This window comes from Anopheles stephensi, chromosome X, assembly GCF_013141755.1.
Source record: "Anopheles stephensi strain Indian chromosome X, UCI_ANSTEP_V1.0, whole genome shotgun sequence".
Lineage (NCBI taxonomy): Eukaryota > Metazoa > Arthropoda > Insecta > Diptera > Culicidae > Anopheles > Anopheles stephensi.
In genome coordinates, this window is record NC_050201.1 from 19,460,891 (window position 1) to 19,473,154 (window position 12,264).

Consider the following 12,264-nt stretch of genomic DNA (forward strand, 5'->3'; position numbering starts at 1 on the left):
CTCAAATCCATTTCGCAAAGCATTAATTTGTCAAAGTGACTTTATCATTCTATGTGTTTCAGACCAGCACACTTTGGATTTCTAAGTATGTGTAGTTTTGTGCCGGTTTTTTGTTGTTTTTGTTGGTTTTATAATTGAAAAATCCTCTTTATGCTCTTCTTTACCATGCGCAGGAACCGGTATCGGTTGAAATTTAAAAACAAAACAAAAATAAACTCTCCCAAACATAAAAAGCAAAAATCGCTCATACATATACAGCAAATCCCCGCAGTACGCCATACTCGATATACGCGATTTCGCAGTACGCGCTTTTTGAGAAAATTACATTTCTTTGCGTTTACCGTAGCTGTTTGAATTCTAGTTGGAAAATTTTCCTCAATAGAGTTTTCAATTCGCAATATTAATCCGGTGGACGATGAGCAAGCGGGATTATTTCGATTCGCGGAAGAAACGTTCGATTGTATTTCGAACCAGCTAATATTGCTGCTGTACGACATTAGTCTGTTGGATATTTTGCACATTTTTTTAACAAAAATGGCACCACAAGTTGAAAGCAACGGAAAGAAGTGTGCTATAACAATAGCAGAAAAGCAGAACATCATCAAACAGTTCGAAAGTGAAAGTGAAGCAGCAATAGCCCGTGATATAAAAAGACCACAATCAACAGTGTAGTTTATCGTAAAACAAAAGGATACTCTTCTTAATTCTGGGAAAGGAGCTGCAATGGGAACGCGAGTAAGAGATATCCTCATTGAACATACTTGAACTAAAATTATGAACTACATTTGTGTAGAGTTATTGGTTTACTCATTTTAGATAAGTTTTAATATAATTCTTAAGTAAACAGAAATGAACGCCTAATGGGATTATTTTTTAACATGTTTAAATTTTAATTCTTTATTTATAATTATTTTTCAACTCCTTAATTTGATGTATGAACAAAATGTCAAAAGAAAATTGGATATACGCGAAAATTCGAGATACGCGCGAGAGTTCGGTCCCAAACATTAGCGTACTACGGGGATTTGCTGTATACGTATTCTAGGGCGATTGTTGTCGCTTTGTTGCATCTGCTCTATCCACCTAGAGGCAGGCCGAATTTGTGTTTGCACGCTTGCAATACGGATGACATTTTGTGCGATCTTGTGCCTCCCGGGCACACTTGATGTCTTTCTTGTAACAGCCGTCTGTTGCTGTCGGATGCTTTGTTTTTTTTTTTCCTTTGGTTGTTCCTTTCCATGAGATCGCTTGCTGTCCTTGGGTAAGCCCTTCATTGACATGGAACTGCTTCAAACGCTTTTTTTTGTTTTTTTGTTGTTGTTTGGACTGCCTCCCTTCCACGTCACAAAGGATGGGAGGCTCGCTAGGTAACTATGTACCTCAATCGGTACATGTCGGTACGAAGGAAGCAAAGCTTCAAAGTGGACTGGGGTGCATTCGCATGCAAAGAGATAGCATAAGAAAGAGCTGAAGCAACAATAAAAAAAACTCCCCAACAACGAGCACAACCGACGGAATGCAAGAAATCCCCGAAAATATTAAAAGCAAAGAAAACAAACATGCGAGCGTCGAGTATTCAATTTCATCCTTTTGCGCTCCATAAAGCAGACGAACAATGGTTTGGCCCAGACAGCGGCCAACGGCCATTCTTCCCTGCGGAGAACGGACGGAAGCTGCAGCGTCTTGGCTCTCGGTAGAGCTTCACCCCAGTGTGTATGTGTGTTTGTACCTATTCGGTTTCTTGCCTGTTTGAGAGATTCCATTTTTTCTGCACAAAACTTTTTGTGCGCTTTTGAGTGATATTTTTGTGATGAGCCGGCAACCTCGGGGCGTTCCCTCGTCCCTCGTATTGTGTCCCTGCGGTATCGTATTGTCACCTAGGCCGTCTCTGTGTGGTCCCGATCGCCGGCAGACGCAATGCCTTGGCGCTGAGCATACCTTGGACTGGGATTTAGAATATGTTCGCCAGGGTTAGGACGGTTTTCGGCAGGGGGTAGTTTGCAGGTAAAATTTGCGGTGCAAGATAAGCATATCTTTCCTATTGGGGGATTCTTTTTTTAAATATGTTGTATAACGAAATTGAAATATCACATATAGTTGGAAGCGATTCGAAAGCGCCTTGGAGTTGATGTGGGATTTTGATGCGATGATAGCGCTGGTAGCTAAAGAGCTGAGCTAAAGCCAATTAAATATTAATAAAGGTTAATCATGAATGAATTGTATGTTCTTTTCTTTCGTTGTATTATGAGAAGAGTAAATTGCATATTAAAAAATAGCAAATTATTTAAAAAGTATAAAACATCAGATATACAATTAAATGTCAAGTATTTATTTTCCAGTAAAAATGAATCATTATTTTAACGAGAACATAATTTGAGTGGTCCAGCGATTGAGGCAACAACGTCTTCATACGCCAGGATCGGGGTTCAAATCCCATCCGGACCGTTTCCCCGTAGTAAGGTCTGACTATCCAACTACATCGTTAACATTACGTCTAGTAATGTCTAGTTTTTTTATTCATGAAGATATATATTCATATATATATATATATATATATATATATATATATATATATATATATATATATATATATATATATATATATCATATATCTATATATATTATATATATATATATGTATATATATATATATATATATATATATATATATATATATATATATATATATATATATATATATATATATATATATATATATATATATATATATATATATATATATGTATATTCCACCTATGCCATACCAAGCCCTGTTATCATCGCACTCATTCATGGCAATTATGACCTAAAGATGTGGTGCTAGGTCAAGTAGAGAGAGAGAGAGAGAGAGAGAGAGAGAATGAAAGAGAGAGAGAGAATTTGTTTGCTTTGGATAACCACTTTTGGAATATCGAATTTAACGGTTGTCCAATAATTTTTGATAATGTTTAAGGTCCTTGTCCAATGTTTTTTTTTTTTTCGTTTTTGCGATCAAGCCGATCAAGCGATCAAGTATTGTTAAGATGACTCTCAACTTGGTATATACAAATAATTTTTGAAGCAGGCATTTCCTTCTGCTGGACAATACGGCTTCAAGCCGTCATAATTAAAAAATTAATAAAATAATATTTCCTTCCACTGTATTGTCTTATCCTGGACATACTAGTTTCAAATGTTTAAAGAAAATTTAAAGAATTTTTTTTTTTATTTAAAAGGGACGGTATCGTTGTGTACGGCTCTACCATGGAAGTAGAGCAGGATGATTCCGATTTGGATCGGGAGGTTGAGCTTAGTGGGGAGGTCAAACGTAAGCCAGGACGCCCTAAGGCCGCCCAATCCACAAAAAATGGCCCTGGAAGAGAGGCCTTCAACATCGAAGGCCTCGAGTAGTGCCCCACTGGCAAGCAATGCACCGCTGGCCATTAATAACGAGCCACTATCGGAAAACCGAGCACGTTCTTATCCACCGTCATGGGAGGGTAAGCCGTTTGTTTTTTTCACGCCACGAGCTAAACAGCTCGATGTAAGGACGATCGCAGCACAGTTGTTAAAGTAATACCCGGGCGTTGCCGATGTGTTTCGGATGCGCCCGAACAAGATCAGGGCCACCGCAAAGGACCGGGCTCAAGCCAACGTCATTGCGGCTGATCCAGATTTTACGGAGCACTGCCGGGTTTATATTCCCTGTAGTCTGGTGGAAGTTACCGGCGTGATACAGGACTTCGATTATCCGGAGGAGGAAGTGATTAAATTCGGTGTAGGTGCCTTTCATGCACCAGACACCCCAAAAGTGAAAGTCCTTGAGGAAAAAAAGCTTTCTGAGCTAGATGCCTCAACGAAAGAAGAAAAGAAATACATCCCGACCACCTCCCTCTGGATTACGTTGAACGAAACGGTAGTTCCGCTGGCCCTCATTCTAGAAGGCCTCCGGGTACCCATTTACCGGCTACCTGCTCGAAGTGCAGCCGGATTGGGCATGCCGATCCGTTTTGCACTCGGAGGATTTGCTGCAGAAAATGCAGAGGAGCTCACGCTACCGAGGAGTGCAAAGTCCCTTCCCAGAAATGATGACATTATCTGGAGGAGTGGCATGAGGTAACCTTGTGCCCTGTGCACGAGAACTTCAAAGGGAGCAGAACAAAACAGTGTCCGAAAGGGCACGCGGCTCATACAGCGACGCTCTAAATGGAGCGATCGCGTCGAACCCTTTTGTAGTGTTGTATAACACAGCTGCAAATGGCGAGGCCAATCCGACTGCACTGGAATAGGTGCCATTGAGATCGGTAAAAGTACTGAGAAAGCCCTACAAAAAAGAACAACGTAAGTTGCTCACGAAAAAAACTAAACGTTAGGCACTACAGCGCCAAATTAAAGCTTCAAATCCCGGTCCAAAACGCGACGCTGATCCCTCAACTCAACCGGGAAGCAACCCAAGAAGAAGCGATAACCTCTGGCCGAAGCTCCTTTGGAAAGCCTTGCTTTTCCAACTGAGCCAAAGGCCTTCTCGAGGATTCCGTCCCTGTCCGAGATCCTTGAGACCCTTCTTCTGACCCCCTCCCCCCCCTGCTTAACCTCCTGCAGCATCTGCATATGATCGCTACTTGGGCCCTTCCTTTCCTGAAAGGAATGATCAAATAGTGGCTGGCTCAATGGTCATGCTTAAGTATGATGGTCCGTCTGGATGATTGATGACTCCTTCGGCTACTATCATACAGTGGAACTGTAGGAGTTTACTTGGCAAGCTAAACTCCTTTAAAGCATTAGTGGGCGAACACAACTGCGATGTGTTTGCCCTCTGTGAAACATGGCCATCGGATGACATTAAACTAACCTTCCCGTGATATAATATAATCCGTGAAGATCGCGTTACTAGGGGTGGGGGGGTACTGATTGGTGTTCGAAAGAGTCACACTTTCACCAGAATACCCACCCCTAGACAAGAAATGATAGAAACTGTCGCAGTTAAGGCAAAACTGGGCGTTCTTCACGTGACAATTGCATCCGTTTATATCTCCCCGATAGCCAACAATGAAAAGGAAAAAAATTAAAAGTTCAAAGAGGATCTTGGAAATTAAGAAGTGGTCTTGCCTGGACCGCTTTTGATCCTGGGAGGATAAGGATGACATTCGCGCTCCCATCATCCGAGATTTCTGCGACAGATTTGGGTTTATCGATTCTCAACTCAGGAGAGGCATCTAGAATGCAGACACTGCAAAGTAGGGCGACTGCACTGGACCTGTCTCTATGTCCATCAGCAATGGCCCTGGATTTTAGTTGGAAGGTGGTCCAGGACCCTCTTGGCAGTGACCACTTGTTGAAAGAAATTTCCTACATCAAGGGAGGATGCCCAGTAGATGGAACATCCCCGTTAAAAGTGACTTAACGAGGAACATCGACTGGACGAGATACGGCGAATTAATAGCCGCTTCGCTTTCTCTTGACTTGGAAGATTTGTCTCCTGTCAAGGAGTACGAAAAACTTGTTTCAATTATAAACAAGTGCGCCCTTGAGGCCCAAACAAGGCGCTCCCACCAAGCAAGGACATATACAAAACCTCCCACTTCTTGGTGGGACAAGGATTGCCAAGTGGCTTTTACTAAGAAGTGTGAGGCATTTAAAGCCTTCCGGGACACGGACTCGAGGTCCTTATTTGAAAAATATAAAGGGTTGCAGAGAACGTTCAAAAACCTATTGAAAGCGAAAAAAAGGGGGAAATTTGAATAACTTTCTGTTGAACCTTTTGTCGGAAAAAGCTATGAATTTAATTAATGGTCAACTTCAGCTTAAGCGGACCAGTTTCCATGGACTTGCATAAGGGTCCTGCTTGAGCCCCCTGTTATACAACTTCTATGTCAGTGAAGTTGTCTATTGTCTACGACCAGAAATTCCCTTCGACCTCTATTGATCTTGCTGAGCTGTCACATGTGACGTCCGACGAAGTCCCTGGCGACACAAAAACCTTAAAAGTACACTGATTAGGACAATTAAAAGTTGTAAGATTAGATGTACGAACAAGAAGGCTTGTTCGTACAATTTTGCTGTCAAAATCTGCACCCAAGGTTGTTAATGCTTAAGGTGTTTGTAGAATGAATAAATTTTAAAAAAAATTAATTCAAGGTATTTAATGAAAAATTATAAAATATTTATTGACCTTTTGCTTTTTACCTATCTTTGTTGTACATATCTGAGATTTGTTTTTCAATCTCTATGATTTGTCCTCTCTGTCGCTCGATTCAGATCTCATATGCTGTGGAAGAGTGAAGAAGAGAAGAACATTTATTGGTGCTTTTATAAACTGAATATTTTTTTACCTGTGTGTTCCGTAGCGTCTTGACCCGTGGTCCTTTGGGGTACACTAGCTTAGTCCTTTGTATTGTGCCACCGCCTGTATCGATTCATGAAAGATTAATTCTTCGTTTTTAGAAACTTACGGTGCCGAAAGGGTTGCTGGAAAGAAAATCCGTATCACCTGTTACCCTCTAGCCTCATTCTTCAAAAACTACTGTTTTGCATACATCGTCTGCCAGTTCTTAGCCATTTCCATCGGCTAGTCGTTCCCATAATATTACGATCTGTGTGCCGAAAGCGTGGCAGCAACGACAATCTACAACACCAGTTACACTACAGACGCCTGCATCCACGTCAAGTATGGTTCTGCAAACATCTTCCAGTCAACAACAAAATGTGCTAGCAGGAATGCAGCTAAAACAGTCTGTTTCAACTGTCTCAAATCGTCCTCCGAATGCGGTGCAACAAGTACATAGTACTATACAACAATGTTATTGCCAAGTACAAATCGATGAGCTCAAAGATATCGTCAAAGCGTTAGAAAAAAAGATGAAAATCTTACGGAACAGGTCACACTCTTAAGAACAACATGTGATATCTAATAAAATAGTGCAAATACCGAAAATTTACCAGTTTTTGAATTTAAGCAATCAGAGAGTAAGCAGGAGCTATACGATTTGAAATTGAAGCTAGAAGAATCAGAATTTAAGAACAATATGTTAAGATGGTTGGCTTCTCACACGTTATCGATAGACCATACCAGTAGGATGCGTGATGCATTAGATAACTTATTTTCTTTAGAATTATTCGCGAAATGCACTTGGTCACACTCGAAAGGAGACAAAATACCGTTAAAAAATTATTGAAACGTTATCGATTTGATCACCCTATCTGCGAATACCAATGATAATGCAACTCAGAATAATGTGATCATAACAAAAAATTTCATAAAGAAAAAATTAAGACATGCTGTGGAAAGAGCAAACCATTTAACAGGTCATCGAAAGTCATCATGTCATTTTAAAACTCACGTATCACGTGAATAAATAAAGCAATTGTTTTTCCTTAACGTCCCAGGCTTTTCATTATTGTGTCATATTAATTTTTTTACAAATATAAAATTATTTTGATATCTATCGTATCGTATCTATTTTAATCGTATTTTATTTTAATGTTAGTCATTTGTTAAAGAATTCCATCATAGGGGAAAGAACCGGAATCTCATGTTCGTTGATTAGCATTGGCCAAAATGAAGAAGGAGATCCTTTGAACAATGGCAATCCATCGATTGACATATTGATGCTAATGTTGTCTGGTACTTTTACATTCCTGCAAATCAGTAAACATTGTAGATGGTAAGCTCATGAAAGATTTCAAGAATCATGTTTACCGATGACCGCGGTTTGTATGTTGTTAGTGCCCAATACTGCAAAGCTTCTTGCAATTGCATGCCCCGCAACTGAGATACACCACCGGAAAAAGTTATCACTTCACCATCATTGTCATCATCATCACCATCATCTAGGCTCAGCCAGTTATTTTCTTCGTCGAAATCTGATGCTTCATTCGTGTTGTCGATATAATCATCCGGTACTTCCATAATCGGAACACCATCAATTGTTTCGTTTTCTTCTATGTTGTTTAATTAATTTCAAGAAATTGTACAGATCCGTATCATTATTTCACAGCAAGATGCTACAAAATCATTCCTCTTTTCATTCAAATGGCAACCATGTAAATACTTACCCACAAGAAAAGAACCATTTGTAGAATCGGGAGGAACAGCATTGCCGGGTTGTTGTTTAGCAGCTCTTTCCGAAGCTTCCCTTCGTGCTGGCATGTTGTAAAGTTGACCCGTAGCACGTAGTCTATTAAAATGTGACGCGTTTCGGTTCATTTTTGAGCTTCTTTTTAAACAAACCGAACTGTTGACTGAAACCTAAGAAATTTTGTTATGCTTTACCACCAAATCACGCTAGGTACAACCAAACACAGCTGAAATGCGATGACAACATGGAACACAGACACATCTGTGACAACATACATAGCCACACACGGAAAGTATAGGCTGATCGGTTTGACAGCTTGCTTATTCGTACATTTTGGCCGGCAGGGGTCCGCATGCTCATAAGGCATACCGTGTCATACAAGAGTCCTGGATGTGACAAAGTGTTCTACGTTTTGTCTAAATACGTTGGAAATAGGAATATTGCACTGTAGACGGCCATTTTTGATAGATGCTTGGAATTGGAATACTTTCCCCAACGGTGGAAATGTGGGAAGATTGTGCCGATTAGAAAGCCGGGAAAGGATCCTTGTTTGACTTCAAGCTACCGGCCAATCTCCCTGTTTAGCGCACTTAGCAAGTTCTTTGATCGGATAATTCACGCCCGAGCGGAGGCACATTGTGCTGCCATCGACACCCTAGCGGAAGTACAGTTGGGCTTCAGGAGGGAGCATTCTGCTGCCCATCAGCTTCAACGTGCCCTGGACAGTTGATGCCGCCAAGTGGCAAGGTAAATCCACTATGGCTCTCTTCGACATCGAGAAGGCATTTGACAATGTTTGGCATGATGGGCTCTGCACAAGGCCTCCCTGGTTATCTGGTTAAGATAAAACAGAGTTATTTTGAACAGCGCACGTCGGTTGTTCAGATTGGCTCAATTCGATCTGAGCCATTTCCGAATTGTGCTGGGGTGCCCCAGGGTGGCAATGTATGGGGACGTTGCTTCGTCAGTGATATGTTGGCAGTACAAAAAAATCAAAATAAGTTCCTTAAGTTGATCCTCAACGTACAGCAACGGGGAGAATTCATGATATCACAGATATCCCTATGATGGATGTAAAAGTTAGGCTGATTACTCACAAACTAAGGGAAAAGAGCTTAACACCCAGCCACTCAATCTTACGAAACTTGTACGTGTGAGTGCTTAACCACTTTTTCGTATGTTCAGTGCATTGTGCATGTTTTTGGTTTTTGTGAACTGTACTATAGTGTTCTTGTAACGTAGTGTCTTCGAATTTTAAGTGTTGTGTTTTATTTTGATGAGTGTCATTGTTAAGCAATTCTTGTAATTGTTTGTATGTTTGTGGAAATGGCCTTTGAAAACCTCGAAGAAATATTACATTTCTTTTGAATAGACCATAAGTTGGTTCAGGACATCCTCCTACAGAAGCTTCCATTTCCGCCAAAATGAGTACATGTGGGGCGCACATCCATCAGACGTCCTACGGCTGTATAAGACAACGGTACTATCCGTGTTGGAATATGGAAGCATATGCTTCCATTGGGCATCCAACACGCATATCCTCAAACTAGAGAGGCTACAGTATCGTTGTCTTAGACTCGCACTAGGGAGCATGAAATCAACACACAACATGTCGCTAGAAGTGATGACCGGAGTGATGCCGCTGAAACTACGTTTTGAAACGCTGTCACTTCGCCTTCGAGTCCGTTCTTCAGTATCAAATCCCTTGATCGAAGAAAATTTTAATACGCTTCTAGAGACAGGTTCTAAGAACAAAATCTTGAAGATCTACGAAGATTTAATGCTCCACATGCATTACACCGTTCTGCCCTTCCTGAGACCTACAGTTCCCTTTTAACAACAGACACCTCGTTGCACGAGGAAATTAAGATCATACCGAATGATCTTCGCCCGATGGTAGTGCCGGGCATTTTCAGGGATAAGTATGGCCATTTAGACCAAAGCAACCAGTATTATACTGATGGATCATCCTCTGAGGAGGGCATCGGCTTCGGCGTTTTTAGTGAGTCCGTCGAAGCATTTTTCAAATTGCGGGTTCCGTGTAGTGTCTACACCGCAGAACTAGCCGCAATCTTGTACGCACTATTGATGATAGCAGCGAGACCTTCGGATCAGTACTTCATTTTTATAGATAGCCTTAGCGCTATTGAAACACTATGATCCCTGAAGGCTGTTGAGAGTCAGGATTTCCTTACCATGACTATCATAGAATTGCTTGGCTCCATGTTTGACAAGGCGTTCAGGATTTCGCTAATTTGGGTACCTTCTCATTGTGGAATTCCCGGCAACGAGAAGGCAGACTCACTGGCCAAAACAGGCGTCCAACAAGGCGCATTTTACGATCGTCCAATCTCGGCCCGAGAGTTTCTTCGTTTGCCACAGCAACTTTTACTGTTTCACTGGCAGAGCATGTGGGAAGCGGATGATCTCGGGCGATTCTTATTCTCGATCTCTCCACAAGTGTCCCTACGGCTTTGGTTCGGTGGGCTCTCTGTGGACCGGGCATTCATACGCATGATGTCTCGACTTATGTCGAATCATTTCGCGTTGAATGCACACCTGTAGCGTTTAACTCTGGCTCAGACGAAGGTGTGTGGCTGCGGTGACGGATTTCACGATGTGGATCACCTTCTGTGGTCCTGCGTGGAGTTTGAAACCGCAAGACCCTCCTTGTTGGGCGTAGTCGAGAGCATCGGCAGACGACCGGGTGTAGAAATTAGAGATCTGCTGGCGACTAGGGACTTCGCCTACATCCGATTCCGATTCGCCAGAGACAACGGTCTCATCCTTTGATTCCGCATCCCTATTATCCTTCCAATCCATATCCGCCATCCCTTTTGTTATTCGTTGAAATCGAGGGCAATTTTCTTACTGCTGTTAAAATGAGGCAGGCTTGTGTTATTTTTTTTGTCTGTAGTAGTATGCTCCAGTTCAGTCCAGCTTTGGTACAGCGGGTCCACCTGTGTTGGCGTTGAGTCCGGGAGTGGTCGGCGTGTACAGCCTCGTAATCAGTGGAGCCACTCCAACTGTTGTGAGATGGAATTCTCCGATCTCCTTTGAATTTGATGTTGACCTGATCGATCATAGGCTGTGTCATGGCTAGGTTACTTGGAGATCATTGCATACAGAAAAAATCATGTTTGTCCAAAGAACTGTGCTTGTTTTTTTTTCAGTCAAGACCCGATTCTACAATAGAGAATTGGACAACAACCACCCATCTTCACTGCACAATCCAGCATGCCCGGGATATGGCAAATAACTAGGAGGAAATGCCTAGTTACTTTTCTTTAATTATTTGTTGTGTGAATTTATGATTTGCAGTCATCACACGCGGTGATGATAATACGGCATCTGAACGTAATAATAAATAAATATATTAATTAAATAAAAGGGACGGCCTGGCCATATTGATAATTTTTTTGATTTACACCTTTTTATAGTTACAGTCGAATCGCTCACCATTTGCTTCGACTCACCAGCTGCCTGCTGTGATTCACAAGCCATCAGCATCAAAAGAGCGACCGATGGTCGAATCGTATATCGTTACTATGGAATCACGTGCCGGTAGCTATGGTTTTCAAATGTTAGCACATTTTAAATTTGTTGTTTCGTTCGAACCAAAGATTATGTTCTATATCTACAATTCAAGGATAGTTTTAAACACTAAAAGTAATAGAAAGCAATATTTAAAACCTAAACTATTTCCAGGAATTCAACCAATGAACTCTAGCTAGAATAGCTAGTCTCGCTACGTTTATCGCTACTTTTCGACGTTGGTATTGTACGACATATTTTCTTGCCATTTATGGTTTATTAGTCGTTTATTCGTATTAAAAACCAGCAAAATGTTTTCTAATGGCGATAGCATAACCGGGCTCTTCATTCCATCAAATGTTTCATACAGAAGCAATCAAAAATCCATGTATATCGGCACGTGATTCCATGGTAACGGCAAGTGATTCGGTCGTTATGTCGCGCATTCGATGGTAAGGGCATGCAAATCGAAGCAAGCAGCTCGTGAGTCGAAGCAAACGGTGAGCGATTCGACTGTAACTGTAAACAGGTGTAAATTGGTAAGATTTTTTGAATTTGATCCTCAATTACGGGTTTCCATAGAGTTTTTTTTCTATTCCAGAGTTTTCCATTGCAAAATTTATAAATTCAAAATTTATACCTTTTTCTTATCATGTGTGAGAATCCGATGTCC

General features: G+C 41.3%; 2 protein-coding genes across 7 annotated transcripts in view; one reads left to right on the plus strand and one right to left on the minus strand.

Annotated features, from left to right (window-relative positions):
• The window catches only part of LOC118513209 (transmembrane protein fend-like), a 253,414-nt gene that overhangs the window by 212,358 nt on the left and 28,792 nt on the right, over positions 1 to 12,264 (plus strand). The window lies entirely within an intron of this gene.
• Positions 7,410 to 9,557, minus strand: LOC118513238. The gene is made up of 3 exons (XM_036058796.1): positions 8,035 to 9,557; positions 7,679 to 7,920; positions 7,410 to 7,617 (listed from the first exon to the last, which is right to left on the minus strand). The coding sequence occupies exons 1-3, from the start codon at positions 8,183 to 8,185 to the stop codon at positions 7,591 to 7,593; spliced, it is 420 nt and encodes a 139-aa protein (XP_035914689.1). The 5' UTR covers positions 8,186 to 9,557; the 3' UTR covers positions 7,410 to 7,590.

Bases quoted from the DNA above. Each gene is read 5' to 3' on its own strand.
- LOC118513238 (XM_036058796.1), bottom strand. From the start codon at position 8,185: ATGAACCGAAACGCGTCACATTTTAATAGACTACGTGCTACGGGTCAA. The intron at 7,921-8,034 runs GTAAGTATTTAC...TAAACAACATAG, and splicing joins AAATGGTTCTTTTCTTGTGG to AAGAAAACGAAACAATTGAT. The intron at 7,618-7,678 runs GTAAACATGATT...ACTGATTTGCAG, and splicing joins CATACAAACCGCGGTCATCG to GAATGTAAAAGTACCAGACA.